The sequence below is a fragment of the Polypterus senegalus genome, chromosome 1, assembly GCF_016835505.1.
Source record: "Polypterus senegalus isolate Bchr_013 chromosome 1, ASM1683550v1, whole genome shotgun sequence".
Lineage (NCBI taxonomy): Eukaryota > Metazoa > Chordata > Cladistia > Polypteriformes > Polypteridae > Polypterus > Polypterus senegalus.
In genome coordinates, this window is record NC_053154.1 from 83,638,142 (window position 1) to 83,663,134 (window position 24,993).

At 39.1% G+C, this 24,993-nt stretch overlaps 1 protein-coding gene across 1 annotated transcript in view; it reads right to left on the minus strand.

The window, feature by feature from the left end:
- Positions 1-1,590: 1,590 nt before the first annotated feature.
- Positions 1,591-24,993, minus strand: part of LOC120528326 — a 76,258-nt gene continuing 52,855 nt past the window's right edge. The window contains exons 8-9 of the mRNA XM_039752475.1: positions 8,844-8,898; positions 1,591-3,786 (exon numbers count right to left, since the gene is read on the minus strand). Of these exons, the coding sequence (XP_039608409.1) occupies positions 3,770-3,786; positions 8,844-8,898 (72 nt within the window). The 3' untranslated portion in view covers positions 1,591-3,769. The remainder of the gene's footprint in view (positions 3,787-8,843; positions 8,899-24,993) is intronic.

Consider the following 24,993-nt stretch of genomic DNA (forward strand, 5'->3'; position numbering starts at 1 on the left):
TATACCCGTATCATAGCGAGAAGTAGTGTGTTAAAAAGCTAGAAAAGAAAAGGGAACATTTTAAAAATAGCGTAACATGACTGTCAATATACAGTATTTGTTTTGTGAGTGTTACTGAGTGTTGCTGTCATCAAGGATTTGATTATCATTATTTCTTTCAATCAGGTTCGTATTTGTAGGATGTGTTGTGTTCAAGTTACATTCCGTGTTTGTCAATCGTTGTAAAGATGACAGGTTTCATTCATCGATTCGTTTCTTACTGCATCAATAAACAGCTCGTCTTCTTCTTTATCTGAGACCTGACACACTGCATGCACGGTTTTTTACACTGTCTTCCTTTAGCGGGACATTGACTTTTTCCACCGTGTGCTTTGTTTCCGCAGTAGCTGGATTTATGAATATGCTTATCAGGCGCTTCATATTTTTGCTGCCTTTTCAATTGTGTAATTGGTTTTGTTCAGCTCTTTGGAACTGTTGCTTTTATCTGTGCACTGCGTCAGTTCACGTGAGCCGCTTCGGTGTACATGCATCGAAGGTTCCCAGCTGTGCTGGTGCCATCTCGTGCTATGTCCATGGCTGTATTTAATGTTACCTTAGTCCTGGCACTTAAAACTTTCTCTCGCAGTTTAGCTGAGTTTGTGTCAAACACCACCCTGACCATCTCATCTTCCTCTCCATAAGCACAGTCCTTCACCCGTGAATATTTAGTGGCAGTTTGCTATTGGATTGCCGCTGACGGACGGCCTTATATGGGCAGGCACTAAATTACAAGCGCCAGCGCAGCCTGTCTATGAACTTAATTTAAAGTGTAGGTTTACATCGTGCTTTGTTTCCGAAGTAGCAGAACTCATGAACATGGTTGTATATGTCACTCTCGCTTCTTATTGTTTCGCTGCCTTCTCAATTATATAATGCATGTTTTCTTCAGCGCTTTTTGGAGGTCTTCCTGGTTTTCTATGTACTGCGTGATTACGTGGGAGGCGTGATGATGTCACACGAAACTCCGCCCCCACGGCGTTCAAGCTCATCTCCATTACAGTAAATGGAAAAACAGCTTCCAGTTATGACCATTACGCGTAGAATTTCGATATAAAACCTGCCCAACTTTTGTAAGGAAGCTGTAAGGAATGAACCTGCCAAATTTCAGCCTTCCACCCACACGGGAAGTTGGAGAATTAGTGATGAGTCAGTGAGTGAGTGAGTCAGTGAGTCAGTGAGTGAGTGAGTGAGGGCTTTGCCTTTTATTAGTATAGATACTGTATTTATGTATGTATATAATTGCTACGTATGGTCTGTCAGGTGACTCTTAAGAATGACCCAGTGCAGAGGACATGGACACACCTGTGATGCTGCCCCACTGGCTTTCGTAAGAAGACACTGGCGATACAATATAGATACGATATATAAAATATGCAAACATTATATGCTGTGTGCCAAGAAGTTATTTATTTTTACATTCACTCAGCAGTATGTGATTGTGTGGGTCAGCTCCACGCTACTGGGTCCCAGCAAGAGCCTCTTCAATCTAAAACTGCCAATAATGTTACAAAGGAATGAGTTTGGCAAATAAGGACACCACACAAAGCAAGGGAAAGATGCAATATGTTAAGTGCTTTAATAAAACAAATCCAAACAAAAAAGTCTAAAAGTGCAGCGGAAAAAGAGTTGACTAAAAAAAATAATCCATTAAAACAGGTGAGATGTGGAGGTTAAAATTCAATCAGCAGAAAATCCATTAAAACAAGGTTAAAACAACTGGCAGGACACTGTCTTTAAAAACCATGAGCCCGGGTATAGTCCTTAAAAATGGATGTCTCCTTGACTAAACTAAACTGCCGTTGCAGCCAAGGAGGCACCTAATCTACAGATCACCCAACCTTCAGTCCTGCTCCTAGGCCCGGGCCATTTTGTAGCCCTCTCTGGCTCCAGGCAGGACATCAAATCGAGTCTCCAACTCCTGCTACCAGGCTTGCGTCTTTGTGGTCCATGGCACCACCCACAGAACGCCTCTCTCAGCCTCACTCTGGTGAGTCACTACGACTGAGCAGCGCTTCGGCCACTAGCCCCTGAGTGCCATCTGCACTCTCCAAGGGACTTCCTCCTGGCTGTCTGCCTGCTCTGCCTTTCATCTGCTCACTTGCACCAGATTTCTCCCTTGCTCCTACCTTTTCTCTCTCTATCCTTTAACCTCCTTTCTGTTTCCTCTGTTCTCCAGATCATTCCTTTCTTTTGATTTTTCCCTTCCTCATTGCACTCCTTTTAAAACAGGGATGTGGCACAGTTGCGGCAATGAGCAGCTCCCAGTGTCAATTAGGGTCATGGGCGATCCCGCACCTGTGCATTAAGTGCAGGCCCATCCATTCCCATATTCTGCATGGGAACTTCTCTCACCCTGCTACCAGCCCCCCACTTGAAGACGTGAGTGTGGTGATTATTTATTTAAAAGACACCAATCAGTCTCATACGTCACTTTATCAAGCTGATAGGCCGTTAACTAGAGTGTTCTGAAACTGTAAAGCAAAGCAATGTTCAAAATTCCTTTTTATTAACAGTGGAAATAAAGAACTCTTTATACGAGAGCTGTTCAATAATTTATCTACCATAAAAGAAAGTAGAAAGCATGCTGAAACAAGTCCAGGTATGTTGTGACGTGTCTCAAGGTTACACAGTTGTGGCTCAGTGCGAGTTTAACATTGCAAGAGACAGGATGTCAGGAGAGTCCTTGTGTAAATCAAGTAAAAAGTTGTTAGATTTGGAGTAACATTCAGTGATAAAATTTCTCACAAAACAAGGTAAAAGCCAAAGGAGATCCATGAACGCATGAGTGCAGTTTATGGTGAGTCTGCCCCATCATCCTACAAACTAAAATTCTGGAGCAAGCAGTTTAAGTGGGTTAGAGAGTACATTGAAGATGATCCTCACACTGGATGGCACAGAAATGTGCAAGAAAGTCGAGGATTTGATTGAATCAATTAAGGTTTCCTGAATAGCTGAAAAATTGGGCATTTTGGCAGGTACAGTTTGGAAAACAATTCATGAAAAGTTGGGCATGTCAAAGGTCAATACAAGATGAGGTTCCAAGAAATGCAGTGGAAGCACAAGTCATCCCACACCTCAAAAAAAATCAAGACAGAAAAATCTGCAGGCAAAGTTATGGCAACTGTCTTCTGGGATCCTGAAGGACTTCTGCTTCTGGTGTTCATGCCACACAAGGCAACCATAACCAGGGAAAGTTACACAAACACAATGATTACTTTGCGGGAGTCAATCAAAGAGAAAAGATGAGGAAAACTCACAGCAGCCGTGCTGTTTCTTCACGACAGTCCAATGGTTTACATGTCACATCAATCACAGGCTGCCCTCTGAGAATATGGGGTTTCATCTACCCTCAGTCCTGACCTGGCTGCCTCAGATTATTTCCTGTTTTGAGTTTTGAAGAAATCTCTCCGTGGAAAGAGGTTTTCAAGTGATGAAAATGTCAAGGTAGCTGTAACGTCCTAGTTTGAAGGTCACACAGAAGAGTTTTTTCAAAAGGGTTAAAGTCATTGCAGGAAAAGTGGATGAAGTGTATGGAGCTATCAGGGGACAATATTGAGAAAAAGAAAATGAAACTCTCTAGAAAAGCAAGTCATCATCAACTACAGATGAAAAAGTACTCTGCATTTCACTGCAATGCATTATTATTTCAAATACGGCCAACAATACAAAGTATAAAGCATCCATCAAGGCACAAGCAGATTTCTCCTGTCTTTATGTGGCTGAACTTCAATTAGACAGAATTATTCTCTGGAAAAAAAAACAACACATAATTAAAATTAAATGCATTCATTCTGGAGTAGCAGTTTAAAATTCAAGTATTGCGATCAGACACTAGTTATATTTAAATCTACTATCTATATACGATATATTTGTCATTTTTAAGAAAAATGTTGGCAGATAATACAGTAATGCATTAGGAATGATTCTCATTCACATTGTTCCAATCTGTACAGAACTTATATTGCTTACTCACTTACAATTAATTATTTGTTGTTATATATCATAAACAAAGTTGTAAAACATACACACATAAATAAATAAGTCTAAACTTGCTACTTATATGTATCTGGATGAATGAAATGTTTTAGAGTTGGTGTCGATCAGCTTTGCACACTCTTTAGAAAAGATTTTTCCCCATTACTTTTGGTAGATTTATTCCAGTTCATTCAGGTTTCCAGAACAGCACTTGTGGACTGCCATTTTCAAATCATATCACAGATTCTTGAAGAAGCTGAGGTTAGAACTTCGATATTCATCTTTTCACTCATGAGCCATTGCAGTATTGCTCTCTCCCCATTTTTAAGGTCATTATCTTGGTAAAAGGGAATGTTTTCTTAAACTTCAGTTTTTTTAGGAGTGTTACAGTCTGACTGTCCTAAGGGTTAGGGTAAGAACTCAAAAGGCATATTTCTCACACTAAAGAAAGTGCATGAAGTTGGAAAAAGAATGGGAGGTCATTGGTGGCTGCCCTGAGTAGGTGTGTTAGAGTGAAACAAGAAAATGGAATATATATCGGTGTGCCTCGGATAAGTGAATGAGATGCTCATTATCTGGTCTAGTAGGGTTGCCACTTTGGGTTTGTGCAATAGTCCTTTCTGAGATCTGTACCTCACTGCTTGGGGTTCAGTGTCCATTGAATGTGGAGGCCTATCAGGTGGGCCCAACCATGTCAGTTACACAAGCAGGTGACAGAAGATGATTTCCTGCTACTTGTCAAAATGTACAGGTGGTCTGTTATGAATGGTTTCTTTTTGCATTTTTCTCTTAGCCTTTGGAATATTTTTTTTTGTTTTCTGCAACAGTGTTTAAGGGTGCTGAATCCAAATTTTGCATTTATTTGTTAATTTAGCATTGTTTTCAGGGTTTTAAAATATTTTTGCGGCTTCCCACAACTTGCAGGGAAAATTTGGGGGTTGGTGGTAGGAATGGCACTCCAGCCACCATAAAAAAAACAGTGTGGTGCTGAGGTGTCACCTGTTGCACGGCTGTACTCAGGTTCCAGTCTGGGTGGTTCGTCATGTCGTGGGTGCAGCAACACGCTGTATCAGTGCACGTTCTCAACCTCCTCCTCCTCCATGACATGCTCATTTTGGAGCACAACTAAACTCAAGATCAGTTACAGGTGTTTGGCCCTTGAGAGAATATCTTTGCTCAGACAAACAGTGGCCTACCAGAAAGCAATGGGATCAGGAGGCAGGCAGTTACTCTAGGAGAGGAAGACAGGGCCATAGAAGGTCCTTAACTCATCAGCAGGACCGGTATCTGCTCCTTTGAGCAAAGAGGAACAGGATAAGCTGGAGATGTGGATGCTCTAGCCATATACACCGGTCTTGTCCCCTTCATAGGTCTCTTTGGAGCCGGAAGAAGGGGAAACAATGGGAAATGACAGGGGTTCGGAGTAGGGGGAGCAGTCCAGGACCCTGCAGCAGCTCCCTAAAGGAGAGGTATGGATGTTGTTACATTGATCTGGTCAGTTAAGTAGCAGAGGGGGTTGTTAATCAGTTTCAACGGTTTTGGTGTTAATGAAATTAACAACAGGTGCACTACAGGGGCAACAATGAGACGACCCCCAAAACATGAATGGTTTAACAGGTGGAGGCCACTGACATTTTTCCCTCCTCATCTTTTGTGACTGTTTTTTCACTAGTTTTGTATTTGGCTATGGTCAGTGTCACTACTGGTAGCATGAGGTGATACCTGGACCCTACAGAGGTTGCACAGATAATCAAACTTCTCCATGATGGCACATCAATAAGTGCCATTGCCAGAAGGTTTGCTGTGTCTCCCTGCACAGTCTCAAGGTCATGGAGGAGATTCCAGGAGATAGGTATTTGCTCTAGGAAAGCTGGACAGGGACATAGAAGGTCCTTAGCCCATCAGCAGGACTGGTATCTGCTCCTTTGGGCAAGAAGGAACAGGATGAGTACTGCTAAAGCCCGACAAAATGTCCTCCAGCAAACCACTTGTGTGAATGTCTCTGACCCAACAATCAGAAACAGACATCATGATGGTGGCCTGAGGGCCTGACGTCCTCTAATGGGCCCTGAGGTCACTGCCCGGCACCGTTGAGCTCGATTGGTATTTGCCATAGAATACTAGATTTGGCAGGTCCTCCACTGGTGCCCTGTGCTTTTCACAGATGAGAGCAGGTTCACCCAGAGAACATAAGACAGACGTAAAAGGGCCTGGAGAAGCCATGGAGAACGTTATGCTGCCTGTAACATCGTTCAGTATGACCGGTTTGGTGGTGGGTCAGTGATGGTCTGGGGAGGCATATCCATGGAAGGACACACAGACCTCTACAGGTTAGACAACGGCACTTTTACTGCTATTAGGTATCGGGATGAAATCCTTGGACCTATTGTCAGACTCTGTGCTGGGTTCCTCCTGGTTCATGACAATGCCCGGCCTCATGTGGCAAGAGTATGCAGGCAGTTTCTGGAGGATGAAGGAATTGATACCATTGACTGGCCCCCCACATTCACCTGACCTAAATCCTAAAGAACACCTCTGGGACATTACGTTTTGGTCCATCGGAAAGAAAGAAAGAAAGAAAGAAAGAAAGAAAGAAAGGCTCTATAGTGAAGCTCTTGATAGAATTGGAAAGGTGGGTGGCAAAGTTTGTTTAATTTCCTTTGTTTTATTGACATTCAGGGTCAGGTTATTGTTGTTACACCAGTCCACTAACTGCTTAACCTCTTCTTTTTAAGCTGCCTTGTCATCATCACTGATGAAGCCAATCACTGTCATGACAACCACGAACTTAATGATGTTCATGTAGTACCTGGCACAACAGCTATCGGTAATTAGGGTGAAGTGTAGCGGATTCAAGACTCAGCCTTAGGGCCATAGTTCTCAGAAGGATGGTTTTCAAGCCCAGTAGCGCAAGCTTGTCAACGAGGTGCTGAGGGATAATAGTATTGAATGCTGAACTGAAGTCTAAAAATAACATCTGCATATGCCTTTAACCTCCAGATGTTCCAAGCTTTGGTGGAGTACAATGTCTGTGGTTGGGCTGGCGCCCTGCCCGGGGATTGTTTCCTGCCTTGTGTCCTGTGTTGGCTAGGATTGGCTCCAGCAGACCCCTGTAGTTAGGATATAGCGGGTTGGATAATGGATGGATTGATGGAATGTCTGTGGTATCACTGCTGGAGCAATTAGGATGGTAAGCAATCTGGATGAGATCCAGTATGGGGGAGAGTTTGGATGTTATGTTGGCCCTGACCAGCCTCTCAAAGCACTTCATCATAATTGTAATAAGTGCTATAGAGTGGTAATCATTGAGGCACACAAAAGTTGACTTGTTTGATACTAGTATGATAGAGGAGAATTTGAAACATGATAGAAATACAGCCTGTTTTAGACAGATGTTGGTGAATACATGTGCTAGTTGGTTAGCGCAATCCCTGGGCACATGACCAGGTATACTATCCGGCCATGCAGCCTCTTGTGAGTTGACTCTATGCAGGGCTTCCTGAACGTCAATTGGAACAGATGTAGTACCTGGTCAACATAATGAGAAGTACATTTCTTGTACGTATGTGTTGTTAGTTGCATCAGACCTTCAGAAATTGCCATTAAGTTCATTGAGGAAGCCCTTATTTTTCCTTCATTTTGGAGGAACAGGCATATAGTTTGTAATAGTTTGAATTCTCTGCTTTTGGAGTCTTGAAAGGGACTCTGGATTTTCTGACCATATGTCTGTTTTGCTGCCATAGTAGCCTTGCTCAGGTTAGCCTTAGTTGATCTAAAGGATGTCCTGCTACTGGATTTAAAGTCATGATCTCAGAAGGCATACACTTTGGTAATCAGCCAGGATTTCTGGTTGGCACGTGTGGTGATGTGCTTTGTGATGGTGACACCCTCTGTGCACATACTCATATATCCAGCTACAGACACTGGAATTACTTTTTATCTATTGGGTATGGCAATGCGTGTATTTGACCTTTATAACTCTTCTATTGTAATGCATATATCTGGAAATGAACACAATTTTACTATTTTATTATTTTAAAAATGGTAATTAACCCAGAGGTAAGACAATTGCTTTACTAATCGGCTCCTCTACTCTTCTTGCCATAAATATCCTTCCAACCCAGTCTTTTTTCAGACTAGTCTGAACTTTAAAATTTAAATGTGTCTCTTGTAAGAAAGTTATATCTAACTTCAATTAATTCAAGTGCAACATTTTGCTTCTTTGTAATTTGTGGTTAAAGTTATGACTGAGTATAACTTATAAAGTTTACAGAATGATCACAAATTACCAAGCTTTTGAGAATTTATATTTGTTCATAATATAGACATTTGTCACATCTTAAAATCATTTTTGTAGTTTTACTAAAAAGGAATGTTTTGTACTACTTGCATTCAGCTATTCATGAGTTTCATATACCAAACCCTGTAATGAGTAGGACTTTAAAATAGTCTATAGTTACAAGAGAAAGAAAATGAAAATAGTTCTCCCTCAGTCACTTTCCATCCTACCTGGTCTTGCTTCCACTAAAAAAGCCAAGATTCAGTATAGAGTCCCATTCCTCTGACATGTCACATAGCGGAGCACACATCTTTCATGTAAAAGTGCTAACGATAGCATGATTAAATTTTCCCCAACAAGGAGCAACATCATGTTAAAAAAAAGTTTAAAATAGTTTAACTGTTAAATATTACTGTTAATGTACCCACTCGTACCAAATTATATATGTATATATATATTCTACATATATATATATATATATATATATATATGAAAAACTCTTACTAATTTCTGGCAGAAATAATAGTGCTTTATAGGCTTTGTGACTTACCTGAATATTCATTTCTCTCATGTGTGTGTCTCCTTTGCAGAGGTTCATCAGCATTCTATAAGGAATCAAACAAAGTAATGAGTAAATGGACTGATAAGAATTCAAAATACCGTGTAAAAAATAAAACCGTTTCCTCTCTTTTATTAAATTTAAGTTATTGAAAATATTTCTGAAAATTCCTTGCATTTTTGATATTGAATGTGAAAATATCAGTTACATATTAACTAGAACAATATTAAAGATAGACGTGGGGCATAAATGGTTAATGTACAATATGTAGCAGTATCTAGCAACTATCAGTGCTTTACAACATATACTGTAGTTACAGTACTTTATGTAGTAGAAATAATTTAATAAAATGTGCATACTTGTAGGTCAGAGCATGCAACACAGGCTGAATTACTCATTGGTCATACAGTGATTGAGTATGAAGATATAAATGATATACCAACCAATTAAGCTCCAGCTTTGCTGCTACCTGCCACAGGAAATAATCTCATGTATGAAAAATGTTTGTAAATTAGAATGGTCATAAACTATGATTTAGAACAAAACATTGAGAAAAAGTAAAATCCAATTACATTTCACATTATTCAGTAAGAAGATATTTAAGTTATGTTCAGTGCATTTTAATGTAGAACAGGAAAAAACTGATATTTTAACCCTTGCTTTCTCATGACACATGTTATTATAATATGTGTATTTAGTAGAAGTAAAGCAGTGACAGAAGTCTATAAAATATTTGTACAGGACATAAGTTTACATGTATTTCCACATTAACAATTTTATAAATATCAAGGCAGGAGGGTATGTTGGTTTTATCTACTATGCCCTTATGATCAAATGAAAACATAGCCTGTGATGTTGACGGGGCCCTGTGGCCAGATTCAGCTAGGCAGAGAGATGATGTTGTCTCTTTTTTCAGTTCTGAACTGGAAACTTTATGTTCCTACTGTTAGCTTACAATATAATGGTATGTTCAGTAATACTGTATGATAACTGTAAAATGTTTTCTTATGAATGTTTTGTTGAAATGTTCAGTATTGACTGACTTGAATACATGAAAAGAAATAAATATTTTCATTGGTCTGCACAATTGGTGTCATGTAGTGTTGGTGAATTTATTTTTACACTTTCTCTGTGTAAATGCTAAAAGTGTTTTAGGCTGAGCACGGGAGTGTTTAACTGATACAAACAGAATCAGACCATATGATGGATATGTTTATGTTATGACAAGAAAATAAGGTTTTTGTAAGAAATTGTATACTGTAGTTTTGGCAAAAATGTTCCATTTTGCAAATAATCTGAGGTGCTGTGCTACTTGGGTATAGTGTTGTAATAATTGTGTGAAATGGTTTGGAAAACCGGGCCCCGTTTTCAAAATTGTGCATAAGCAATTACAGAAAACTAATATTTCAAGCCTCAAAAGATTCCTAAAAAACACTTAAAAAAAAAGCTCATTGTAGCTTCCAAAACTATTTTTACTGGTGAGGGCTGCAGTTAGTTACATGCGTGTGATGTATTTTGATGGCACCTACAATGTCATCTTAAAACACTAACTATATCATTTTTTAAAGCATTTAGTAAAAATACCAAGGATTTCTCCTTTAAATAACCATTTATGAAAAAATCAATTATTGAACATTACTTATGAAAATGAAATGGTTCCAAACCACACAAGTACTAAAAGTAAAATTCGATTTTTTAATTTGCAGCACATATAAAGGACTTCAATTTTAGTGAAAATTAAATATCAAAAAGCACTGGCCTACAAGAGCTTTACAGCAAGCAAAGATTTGTATTCCCATGAGGCAGAAGACCCTACAGACATGCCTTTATCTGGAGGTTACATGTATATGCTTGAATTAACTGGTGGTATGAGGATCTTCCCTTTATGATGTGTCTTCATCACCACCAATAATCCATGATGTGGGAGAGGGTATGGCACTAATCGGAGAATCTTTTTTTCTCTCTCTCTGTCTTTGGACTGACTAAGTAAAAATCTAGACTTTTAGCAATATTACGATGATTTTCAGTTTGCCAACAACAGAAGACCTTGCAAACACTCCTACGAAAAAGAAGATCCAAACCAGTCTGGTTTCTCACATGTGCAAGTAGAACATTTTAGTTGACTTTGATGTGATTGAAATTGTCCTCTAAAATAAGCAGATGTCAAAATATATCAATGTCAATGTAAATGTCAATTTATTTATAGAGCACTTTTAAAACAACACCAGTAATGCTGAAACCAAAGTGTTTTACATTAAAACATACAATGAACATAAATAAAACAAATAGAAATAACATACAAGAAAATGAAATACAGCCAGTAGTGAGTTAAGGAAAAGTAAGAAGAAAACCATCGGTATCAGTGATGGTCACTGAATGCTAGAGAACAGAAATGAATCTTCAGTCTCATTTTGAACAGTTCAATTAAAGGTGACTCTTTAATGTAATGAGGTAAAGAGATCCACAGATGAGGTGCAGCAGCTGCAAAAGCCCTGTCCCCCTTAGTTTTACTCTTAGTGCGAGGGACCATAAGAGATAACTGACCAGTAGACCTAAGCTCTCTGGATGGCTGGTGTAAATAATAAACAAACAAACAAACAAATAAATAAATAAATAGGTAGGACCAGACCCTTGTAATTATTTAAAAACTAACAACAAAATTTCAAAAATTTGAAATTTGAAAACTTTTGAACATTTGGTAGTTATTTTCAGGACAGGTCTGATCATTCCTGAACCTGAAGAAGATGAGGACCAAGAAAATGCAAAAGAGGACAAGGTCATGGAAATTAGTTTTTCTGCAAAGGAAAGGATATTCATGAAATCTCTCATACCAAATATTTTTGAGGTAATTTAAAAGGGAAAACTGTCTGAGTTAATCAAAGTAATTAAAAGAAATCTAGAACCTATATTTTCTGAGGACAAAAACAAACTTTTCAATGATTCAAGTGTTGAGGAAGAAGATAACTGGGAACTGCACTCGACCTAAATCGACATGCTGTAAATACATTTGACTTTTATCAGAGCCTACGCTTTTACCTAGCTCTCAAGATGACATTAACTAACTGCACCATAGATGATACGCTCCTGAATAAAACATTTCACTACAGGAGACAAGTTAAAGATGTCTGTCGTGGAGAGGTTCAGTAGCACCCAAAAAAATAAAATCTGAAAATGTTTCAATATTTAAAATACAAAACTATATCAATAAACAACCAGATATAGTACAATGTTAACAGCCACAGTTACCACTGAAGCATAAAAATGACTCCTTCCAATATAAACATTGTAAATTCCTGGAATGTTTTTAAAACCTTAAATGATGGCACAAATCTTGCTAAACTGACATCACAGAAGTGACTAAATCAAGGTACTGTATCTTTCCACAAAAGGATATAAATAAACACTTTCACATACAATCTTCACCTGATTCTGTGCCCAAGACTCCTCCATTTTACAAACTAAAAGATTATGATGGTGAAGAAATCAATTTTACAGTTAAGCTTTGCAAACCTGCAGAACTAGAAGGCTCTTTTAAAGTATGGTTACTTCAAATTCAATGTCCACATACCTGGAATAACCTAGACGCACTGGATAATGAACTGTATATTTCACTCCAGCAAACTAACAAATACTATTTTATTCCTTGCAGTTACAATGAAGGGATTCCTTAACATTTATCTTTAATGAATTTGTCCTCTTGCATTTCACACTGTCACATATTCAGAACTGGTATTTCTGAAGACCATGTAGCTACAGTATAATGTGGTGAATAAATCTATGTGGTTCCTTTTGAAAAGAATGAAATTGTACACATTAAAAATCCGTTGGGGAAAATATTAGGAGCACATCCTGAACAGACTTGAAACCTTCTTACAAAGCCTCCCCACTTGGTGAATATCAGAGTGGGGTTTTAGAAGTTGTCTGTATACAATATTATAATTTCTTATCAAACAGATACTTCTCTGCCCCTTTAGTAGTTATAGGCGGGGGGTATGTGTCAAAATCGCAATTAGAGCTGTCAATCATAATGATTAATGACTTTTAAGCCCCACCCCCTCTGACATCACACCAGAAGTCCCGCCCCGCTGATGCAAGACCAGAAGTCCCGCCCCGTCGCCTCCTGATGACGTCACGTTGGAATTCCCCGGCGCCTGATTGGTTCAGGGCTTCCCGTCCCCGCCCAGACTCCTCCTTGAAACCCGCCCCTTGCCCCTGATTGGTTCAATAAACTGTCAACGGTCCGTTTGATGGATGCCTGACTGCTGGTTGAACCCGCCCCGCACCTGCCGGGTGAAATAAACTGTCAACGGTCCGTTTGATGGATGTCTGACCGCTGTTTGAACCCGCTACGCCCCCCTCTCCCGAAAGACAAGCCCGGGCGTGTTACAGCCTTTACCTCGACAAGCTCAGACATGCCCGGGGCCTGTCCTGAACAGCTCAGACCAGCCCAAAGTCGCCCCAGCACCGTTCCGAGGATGTTCCGTACCCCGCCGGCCTAAAGGGACTGCCTCGGCCTCTGGGTCTGAAGCAGCACCTGACGGACGGCCTCCCCAGACTTCCCAGTCCCCCCATACTTACCGGCCAGTTCTGAAAAGGCCATATAAAAAGCCAAGCATTTTGTTCTCATCTTGGCTTCAAACTAAGTCAAGCTGCTTTTTATCCATCTCACACAAAGATAACAAACTGTCAGATCAAAGACACGGTCTGAGTCAGGCCGGAACACCTGACGGTCGGCCTCCCCACACTTCCCGGTCACCCACACTTCCCATTCCCCCACACTTCCCTGCCGAAAGCCTAAAAAGCTAAGCATTTTGTTCTATCTACGATTTTAAGATAAGCACACCATTAAAACATCTCATCTTTGCTTCAAACTAAGTCAAGCTGCTTTTTTTTTTTTTTTTTTTTCCATCTCACACACAGATAACAAACTGTCAGATCAAAGACACAGTCTGAGTCAGTCAGCGTGATCACACCCTGTTTCTGGGCCCCCCAGGGGTCAGGCCGCACCTAGCGGCCGGTCTCCCCACCACTTCCCAGCCACTTCTGAAAGTGCTGTATAAAAAATGAAGCATTTTCTTCGGTTCTATCTATGATTTTAATATGAACACGCCATTAAAATATCTATCTCATCTTTGCTTTATCACTTACAGGTCCATCCTTTTCCATCTCACAGAAATTCCTCAACCAACTTCGAATCAGGTTCCCAGTGACAGACTCTGCAGTAAAAACATTCTTAGCAATGGAGTCAGTTTCTCAAAAAGAAGTCAAGCAGCCCCGCTTTTAGCAGACCCTCTTGTAAGCAGGCCTGTGTGCTCTGTCTCTCTCTCTCTCTCTCTCAGAGCGCAGACACAGGCTGAGACAGCCCCTGCTGCAGCGTGGAGCGCGATCGCCTTCACATAGTTGTGTGCTTCAAGCACCCATTCCCGCTGGGTGAGCCCCTGCGAGATCGCCCGCTTGTCAACAGCTGTCTGTAAACTACCCTACCCCATACGTCAGTGGGCTCGAGACCGCACAGACCCTCTGTCGATGGATCTTTTAAAGTTAAGGGATTTTTAAAGATTAGCTTGTAAAGTTTGAGATAACTGCTAGTTCAGCCCTTTAAAAATCACACATAGTTAAATAATATGCTGCAGTTCCCTTTTAAATCACGTTTGAGACGTCTAGCCTGGGCTGATTGGTGGCTGATATCAAAAATGTTCACATATATACAGAGCTTAACCTTAGGGTTTATTTTCCGGGGTCTGTCTAAAATCAGACAAAAGACACTTACTAAAAAAGAGCAAAACCGTAATTTCCTTAATTACATTGTCCTCCTGGCTGAGTAATGAACCATGTCCTGTACTTTCGAGAGGCCGGCCCATGCCTGTCATCCCTTACACTATATAGCATGTTTGGTTACTCTTTTTGTAAGTATAATATAATGAAGTATCACTACACTGGTCAAGAGAGACGGATTCCACGTTTGTTTTTGCTTAGCTCATTTCTATCACCTAGGAGCCTTTTGACAAAAGAAACCTCTCTAAATACACTTGTGCATTTCAACGGAGATTTATAAATAAGCAGGTTTTCTACCTTAACCCAGTTTTGTACGTGCATGTAAAAGCACTTACTGTTACACTAGTGGAAAATTTTTATATTTTCTGTCTACTCAAAAAACTGAAATTATTGCTATTTAAACAGGTGATAATTAGAAATCATTTTACTATTTTTAATTAAAAAGTTAAAAACAGAAAAGCCCAATTATAATTTTTATTTTGTCATGGTAGGGCCCTAGGGTGACACTTTTTCCCTTTATACTCTTACTTATGTAGACCTTAAAACACATTCTTACCAAAATAGTTCATCATTTCCCAATTCCTGTAACATCAGGTAATTAGACAGAGCTCCATGACAGGCAAGAGAAGATTATAGGTCAAATACACAGTGTCATAAAATAAAATAAAGTGTGAACACCACGCAGACCTCTGCCCATGACGGATGGATCTTTTAAAGTTAAGGGATTTTTAAAGATTAGCTTGTAAAGCTTGAGATAACTGCTAGATCAGCCCTTTAAAAATCACACATTGTTAAATAATATGCAATTGTTCCCTTTTAAATCACGTTTGAGACGTCTAAAAAATCTAGCCTGGGCTGTATAATTTGTAATTATATTCATTAATATAATTATAATTTGTATAAAAATCAATCTAAAACAAGCCCTTTTTCTATTCAAACTCACCCCACATTCTAAATACAGGTATCTTCAGATGACCTTAAGGAAACATCTTGTGGAACCAAGCGGCCCGCATGGCTCAGGGAGGGGGTGATGATTCCAGCACGGACCGATTTCACACTTCTTAATGAAACACTAAAGCGCTAGTGAACAAAAATACATGTTCAGTAGCCAAGTAAAACGACCAGTTGCTTTAACATGAAAATAAAGCATCTTTAGAAAATAAAGCATCTAAAAGCATCTTTGTAAAGGTCCGATTTTTAAACATTATAAGAAAAATCCTAGTTTCCAAAAGAGTTCTGCCCATTTTTCCAACAGTTTTCCTGATTGATCTTTGGAAGCATCAGTGCCTTTCTGATCACATCCACCCCAAACAAAGCATAGAACTTAATTTCTGTGCTCCTTTTAAATGAGAATAGCCAGTATAAAGTCCCTAAAGGAACTGGAGACATCTGATATCTTCTGTCATATATATTTTCTTGCCAGCCCAAGTCATTCAGATTCTGCTTACAACACAAATGTACGATTATTTTTTCTCAAATGGCCAGTTCTTTGGCCTGCTAATCATGAAAAAATCAGATTTTATTCTCCTGACACTTTATTTGCATATTTTATTATACCTACTTAACTTGTATCGACATTTATCTATCTCTATATTTATTTTTCTGTATCAGAAGGTAGTTGAAGTCAATTTGTTTTGGGTTCAATAGATGTATTTTCATATTTTGATTCTTGTTTTCTTTTTCACATCTTGAGTCCCCTTTTTTGTTACTTGCCCCTAAGTGGTCCTAGAGTTTGAGAACCACTGTTGTAGGGTTTTATTGGTAAAACACTCTGCGGCATTTTAAGCTAAATTATTATAAATTGTATTTAGCCTCTCTTTATTTACTAAGCATTTTATATGATGATTAGAAAACAGTTATCCTGTTCAGGCTTTAATTTAAAACAGCATTTTCATCAACAGGTTATAAACACTTTGGTTTGGGGCTTTGTTTAATAAAACGTTTTAGAAATTCTTGGAATGCTTCGTAAGAGCCTTCCATTTTACATCAGTTATGAACCCCTGAAAATAAGAACGGTTATAGGAGGTTATAGGAACCTGCACACTAAAGGGCTAATGCTTAGGCTTTGGACACATTAGGCCAATCAGGATAAAAAATGTTTTAGTGAATAGATACATCATATCTATTATATGTATTAGCACAAGGATTACAATTTTACTAAAACTGTGAGGTTTATTCTTTCTTTTAGGTAGTCCAGGATACATAGGACAGCTGTCATTGAAAACTGCTTTCCCTCTGTTTGTGAAAAAGCACTCTTGGTTTTAGTAGCATTCAGGGTGAAGGGGACGTAAGTTTAAACTGTGATTCCAGGAGTCAACAAGTGTCTGCAATCTTCTTGAATACGAGTCCAAGGACCAGGGTTTGTGCAGGGATCATAGTCAGGGGCAGAGTTACGCTAGACATTATTATTCCAAAATGAAACATTGACTCGCCCCTATCACAAAGATAAGATAGTAAAAACTAAAATATACAAATACTAAGTCACAGAGGAGATTAAAAAACATCTTAAGACCGCATCACATCAAGCTCACCGCACACTACAAAGTGTTCTGCGATAAATTATCAGCTAAACTGTCATCTATGTAGGCAGTTCCACGGGATTGCAAAGAGTTGGGGAAAACATTATTTAACATCGGCTAGTATGAGGCTGATTAACATTAGCCAGTTATTGTTAGAATCTTATCTGGCACTAAAAGTCAGGCTTGTGTTCCTCCTGATTCAGGAATAACATTAAATATTGGAGTTTAGAATATGAACTAGGCTGATAAGGACATGTGTGCCAAAATAAATAAATAAAGTAAATAACCACATGAAAAAGTGGTGTGATTACAATTTGAAAAACTGCCGTGATGTATAAAAACATTTCAAATAAATAATAAGCTTTTTTGACATGAGCAGTCCGGAATAGTCTGAATGTGTCTTAAAGAGTTCATTTTTTTTTAAATAAAACTTAAAAAGGCAAATTAAAAATATTAAATCTGAATAAAACACAGAATTATCATTTAATGATATCAATTAGGGTTAAGTATTATCAAGCACCGGGATCTATTTATAAGGTTTATTTAATTTAGTTATAAACAAAATGACTGGTGGCTTTTTGCTTTGAAATGAACAATAGTCTGAAAGAGCTTTAAGAATTAGAATGCAAGGGCTGACAAAGAGTATCTCGGATGTCTGTTTTATTTTGACCTTTTGACAAGAAGCCCCTGGTCAGGGAAATATACCACCTATATTGAAAATGAACAGTGCCGCCATGCTAACTAAATAGATATAATCTAAGATATTTTAGAATATGACCCTAGGCGCCCCATCGGCCTGATTGGTTCAATAAACTGTCAAGAGCCTTTTGATGGATGTCTCTTATTCGGGTCAGTGAAAGGTACTTCGGCATAAAAAACCTAAGGTCTTTGGGTTATGGTCGTTGTGAATAGTGAATACAGAACACACGCCTTTTCGTCCTATCTCATTTGAAAAACCCGAGTTGAATTTTGAACATCATGTCCTATGACCGGTTAACCCTCTTGGACCCAGGCTAGATCTCCATCATATGGACCATTACAGAGTAAAGATTAGAGAATCTTTTGCAGTCTCCATTCCAAGATCCATAGCACCCGCAGGAAGTTGGACAATGAAGTGAAGACCCTTTAGTTGGTCAGAATCATGGGGGTTAGCGCCTAGGGTCATATTCTAAAATATCTTAGATTATATCTATTTAGTTAGCATGGCGGCACTGTTCATTTTCAACATAGGTGGTATATTTCCCTGACCAGGGGCTTCTTGTCAAAAGGTCAAAATAAAACAGACATCCGAGATACTCTTTGTCAGCCCTTGCATTCTAATTCTTAAAGCTCTATCAGACTATTGTTAATTTCAAAGCAAAATGCCGCCAGTTATTTTGCTTATAACTAAATTAAATAAACCTTATAAATAGATCCGGTGCTTGATAATACTTAACCCTAATTGATATCATTAAATGATACTTCTGTGTTTTATTCAGATTTAATATTTTTAATTTGCCTTTTTAAGTTTTATTTAAAAAATGAACTCTTTAAGACACATTCAGACTATTCCGGACTGCGCATGTCAAAAAAAAGCTTATTATTTATTTGAAATGTTTTTATACATCACGGCAGTTTTCAAATTGTAATCACTCCACTTTTTCATGTGGTTATTTACTTTATTTATTTATTTTGGCACACATGTCCTTATCAGTCTAGTTCATATTCTAAACTCCAATATTTAATGTTCTTCCTGAATCAGGAGGAACACAAGCCTGACTTTTAGTGCCAGATAAGATTCTAACAATAACTGGCTAATGTTAATCAGCCTCATACTAGCCGATGTTAAATAATGTTTTCCCCAACTCTTTGCAATCCCGTGGAACTGCCTACATAGATGACAGTTTAGCTGATAATTTATCGCAGAACACTTTGTAGTGTGCGGTGAGCTTGATGTGATGCGGTCTTAAGATGTTTTTTAATCTCCTCTGTGACTTAGTATTTGTATATTTTAGTTTTACTATCTTATCTTTGTGATAGGGGCGAGTCAATGTTTCATTTTGGAATAATAATGTCTAGCGTAACTCTGCCCCTGACTATGATCCCTGCACAAACCCTGGTCCTTGGACTCGTATTCAAGAAGATTGCAGACACTTGTTGACTCTTGGAATCACAGTTTAAACTTACGTCCCCTTCACCCTGAATGCTACTAAAACCAAGGGTGCTTTTTCACAAACAGAGGGAAAGCAGTTTTCAATGACAGCTGTCCTATGTATCCTGGACTACCTAAAAGAAAGAATAAACCTCACAGTTTTAGTAAAATTGTAATCCTTGTGCTAATACATATAATAGATATGATGTAACTATTCACTAAAACATTTTTTATCCTGATTGGCCTAATGTGTCCAAAGCCTAAGCATTAGCCCTTTAGTGTGCAGGTTCCTATAACCTCCTATAACCGTTCTTATTTTCAGGGGTTCATAACTGATGTAAAATGGAAGGCTCTTACGAAGCATTCCAAGAATTTCTAAAACGTTTTATTAAACAAAGCCCCAAACCAAAGTGTTTATAACCTGTTGATGAAAATGCTGTTTTAAATTAAAGCCTGAACAGGATAACTGTTTTCTAATCATCATATAAAATGCTTAGTAAATAAAGAGAGGCTAAATACAATTTATAATAATTTAGCTTAAATGCCGCAGAGTGTTTTACCAATAAAACCCTACAACAGTGGTTCTCAAACTCAAGGACCACGCTAGAGGGCAAGTAACAAAAAGGGACTCGAAGATGTGAAAAAAAGAAAACAAGAATCGAAAATATGAAAAATACATCTATTGAACCCAAAACAAATTGACTTCAACTACCTTCTGATACAGAAAAATAAATATAGAGATAGATAAATGTCGATACAAGTTAAGTAGGTATAATAAAATATGCAAATAAAGTGTCAGGAGAATAAAATCTGATTTTTTCATGATTAGCAGGCCAAAGAACTGGCCATTTGAGAAAAAATAATCGTACATTTGTGTTGTAAGCAGAATCTGAATGACTTGGGCTGGCAAGAAAATATATATGACAGAAGATATCAGATGTCTCCAGTTCCTTTAGGGACTTTATACTGGCTATTCTCATTTAAAAGGAGCACAGAAATTAAGTTCTATGCTTTGTTTGGGGTGGATGTGATCAGAAAGGCACTGATGCTTCCAAAGATCAATCAGGAAAACTGTTGGAAAAATGGGCAGAACTCTTTTGGAAACTAGGATTTTTCTTATAATGTTTAAAAATCGGACCTTTACAAAGATGCTTTTAGATGCTTTATTTTCTAAAGATGCTTTATTTTCATGTTAAAGCAACTGGTCGTTTTACTTGGCTACTGAACATGTATTTTTGTTCACTAGCTTTAGTGTTTCATTAAGAAGTGTGAAATCGGTCCGTGCTGGAATCATCACCCCCTCCCTGAGCCATGCGGGCCGCTTGGTTCCACAAGATGTTTCCTTAAGGTCATCTGAAGATACCTGTATTTAGAATGTGGGGTGAGTTTGAATAGAAAAAGGGCTTGTTTTAGATTGATTTTTATACAAATTATAATTATATTAATGAATATAATTACAAATTATACAGCCCAGGCTAGATTTTTTAGACGTCTCAAACGTGATTTAAAAGGGAACAATTGCATATTATTTAACAATGTGTGATTTTTAAAGGGCTGATCTAGCAGTTATCTCAAGCTTTACAAGCTAATCTTTAAAAATCCCTTAACTTTAAAAGATCCATCCGTCATGGGCAGAGGTCTGCGTGGTGTTCACACTTTATTTTATTTTATGACACTGTGTATTTGACCTATAATCTTCTCTTGCCTGTCATGGAGCTCTGTCTAATTACCTGATGTTACAGGAATTGGGAAATGATGAACTATTTTGGTAAGAATGTGTTTTAAGGTCTACATAAGTAAGAGTATAAAGGGAAAAAGTGTCACCCTAGGGCCCTACCATGACAAAATAAAAATTATAATTGGGCTTTTCTGTTTTTAACTTTTTAATTAAAAATAGTAAAATGATTTCTAATTATCACCTGTTTAAATAGAAATAATTTCAGTTTTTTGAGTAGACAGAAATTTTAATGGCGTGTTTATATTAAAATCATAGATAGAACCGAAGAAAATGCTTCATTTTTTATACAGCACTTTCAGAAGTGGCTGGGAAGTGGTGGGGAGACCGGCCGCTAGGTGCGGCCTGACCCCTGGGGGGCCCAGAAACAGGGTGCGATCACGCTGACTGACTCAGACTGTGTCTTTGATCTGACAGTTTGTTATCTGTGTGTGAGATGGAAAAAAAAAAAGCAGCTTGACTTAGTTTGAAGCAAAGATGAGATGTTTTAATGGTGTGCTCATCTTAAAATCGTAGATAGAACAAAATGCTTAGCTTTTTAGGCTTTCGGCAGGGAAGTGTGGGGGAATGGGAAGTGTGGGTGACCGGGAAGTGTGGAGAGGCCGACCGTCAGGTGTTCCGGCCTGACTCAGACCGTGTCTTTGATCTGACAGTTTGTTATCTTTGTGTGAGATGGATAAAAAGCAGCTTGACTTAGTTTGAAGCCAAGATGAGAACAAAATGCTTGGCTTTTTATATGGCCTTTTCAGAACTGGCCGGTAAGTATGGGGGGACTGGGAAGTCTGGGGAGGCCGTCCGTCAGGTGCTGCTTCAGACCCAGAGGCCGAGGCAGTCCCTTTAGGCCGGCGGGGTGCGGAACATCCTCGGAACGGTGCTGGGGCAACTTTCGGCTGGTCTGAGCCGGTCAGGACAGGCCCCGGGCCTGTCTGGGCTTGTGCCAGAGAAAGGGCGGGGGCCGAGGCAGCCCCCGGGCATGTCTGAGCTGTTCAGGACAGGCCCCGGGCATGTCTGAGCTTGTCGAGGTAAAGGCTGTAACACGCCCGGGCTTGTCTTTCGGGAGAGGGGGGCGTAGCGGGTTCAAACAGCGGTCAGACATCCATCAAACGAACCGTTGACAGTTTATTTCACCCGGCAGGTACGGGGCGGGTTCAACCAGCAGTCAGGCATCCATCAAACGGACCATTGACAGTATATTGAACCAATCAGGGGCAAGGGGCGGGTTTCAAGGAGGAGTCTGGGCGGGGACGGGAAGCCCTGAACCAATCAGGCGCCGGGGAATTCCAACATGACGTCATAAGGAGGCGATGGGGCGGGACTTCCGGTATTGCGTCAGTGGGGCGGGGCTTCCGGTGTGACGTCAGAGGGGCGGGGCTTAAAAGTAATTAATCATTATGATGTACAGCTCTAATTGCGATTTTGACACATACCCCCCGCCTATAACTACTCCCTTTTTGTGAAGTATACATGTAGAGGATCAAGGGATTAAAATCACAACTATCACAAATAATAAACCTAATTATGCATCGGTTGGCATGAAGCATTTTAACATAGTGGCCAATGAAGTAAAATCAGAAAACAGCAAAAATGTGCCATTGAAGGTTGTTCAGTGAAGTTGCATTTTAGGCCATCAAGCCTTGTATGCATGAATAAAATGATGAGAACCTACCAGGATCCTAATTAATACATCAAATACCCATCCTAAACAAGTAATACAGTAATCCCTCCTTGATCGCGGGGGTTGCGTTCCAGAACCCCCCGCGACAGGTGAAAATCCGCGAAGTAGAAACCATATGTTTGTATGGTTATTTTGATATATTTTAAGCCCTTAGAAACTCTCTCACACTGTTTATAAATATTCTCCGCACAGTTATACAGTAAACCCTTGTTTATAGCGGTTAATCCGCTCCAGACAGATAAATGAATTTCCACAAAGTAGTATTCTTTATTAATAAATTTAATATATTCGCAGTTAGAGCATAGAAAACCTGTTTACGACCTTCTAAATACGTTTTTTAACATTATTAGAGCCCTCTAGACATGAAATAACACCCTTTAGTCAAAAGTTTAAACTGTGCTCCATGACAAGACAGAGATGACAGTTCTTTCTCACAATTAAAATAATGCAAACATATCTTCCTCTTCAAAGAATGTGTTTCAGGAGCAATGAATGTCAGAGAGAGAGTAATGTAAACAATCAAAAATCAATAGAGCTGTTAAGCTTTTAAGTATACGAAGCACCCGCGATAAAGTGGCCGCAATGAAGGGATCATTGTGAAGGTAGTCTTTCAGCATTTTTTAGAGGAGCGTCCGTATCCTCTAGGCAAACAGCCTCTGTGCAAACAGCCCCTCTGCTCACACCCCCTCCGTCAGGAGCAGAGAATGTCAGAGAGAGTGAGAAAGACAGAGAAAAGCAAACAATCAAAAATCAATACGGGCTGTTAGAGCTTTTAAATGTGCAAAGCATCACGCGGGAAGCATATCTATGGCGTTATTTCAGTGCCACTATTCTGAGCGCACGTAAAAAAATATTGCAAGTGCAAGTGTTGCATTTTGAGGAGAAATTTATTTTGAGCGTACAAAAGCTGAATTTGAGTGAACAAAATTCATTGCTGCGTGCAAAAAATGTATTTCAGTGTTTGCACTTATCCATATACACACACACAATAGCACCCCCTCTCGCTCAGTTTTTCATTTGCGCTTGCTGCAATGTGTTGCTAGCTCACAACATTCTCTGCTGCAAGCGCTCAACTCTCTGTACACCGTTATAAGTGTGCCACAAAACCAACCAATCACAGACTTGGTTTCAAAAATTCTGATTGGCTCTTACGGTCTCCAATCAGCTCGCTAGCTGCTGCATTCCGGAAACAGTCCGAAATGTAGCTAAATCCAACTAAACTCAATTAAACCCCAATTTGCGGATAATATCTTTAATTATTTTATTTTAAAATATATTATTTGTTAAGACTATCGTTGGTGTAGTATAATGTAGTTGCATTATACAACCATGACAACTGACTCTCCAAATTATATTTGAGTAGCTCTCTTTTATGTCGTCGAATACTGAACAGCAGCTGATTGAAAACCGTAAGAGCCAATCAGAATTTTTGAAACCAAGTCTGTGATTGGTTGGTTTTGTGGCACACTTATAACGGTGTACAGAGAGTTGGCTTCGCAGCAGAGAATGTTGTGGCGCAAGCAACACATTGCGAGCAAGCGCAAATGAAAAAACTGAGCGAGAGGAGGTGCTATTGTGTGTGTGTATATGGATAAGCGCAAACACTGAAATACATTTTTTGCACGCAGCAATGAATTTTGTTCACTCAAATTCAGCTTTTTGCGCTCAAAATAAATTTCTCTTCAAAATGCAACACTTGCACTTGCAATCTTTTTTACGTGCGCTCAATATTTTTTTACGTGTGCTCAGAATAGTGGCACTGAAATAACGCCATACATATCTTATATCATTGAGGAGTTTTATTTAATACGTAACACGTGCTCTGATTGGGTAGCTTCTCAGCCATCTGCCAATAGCGTCCCTTGTATGAAATCAACTGGGCAGACAAACTGAGGAAGCATGTACCATAAATTAAAAGACCCATTGTCCACAGAAATCCGCGAACCAGCGAAAAATCCCTGATATATATTTAGATATGCTTACATTTAGCGATGGAGTGAAGCCGCGAAAGTTGAAGTGCGATATAGCGAGGAATCGCTGTATACTATATTAAAAATTACAAAACCCCATACTAAGTTGGCTTCCTAAAACACTGAAAAAGATGTTGAAAGAGTTGTAGCTAATGTTTTGGTGACCATAAAAAAACAGGAGGATGCTGGTTTGCTGGTGATGAGGAAAAACAAAATGTAAGAGGCCTCCATGAACAGCTTTTATATTTTCTGATCTTTAATCAGTGTTGACAAGGAAGATTGTCTTTCTGAATACTCCACGTATTTGTGTTTTTTTTCTTCTCTAAAGAAGAAAGG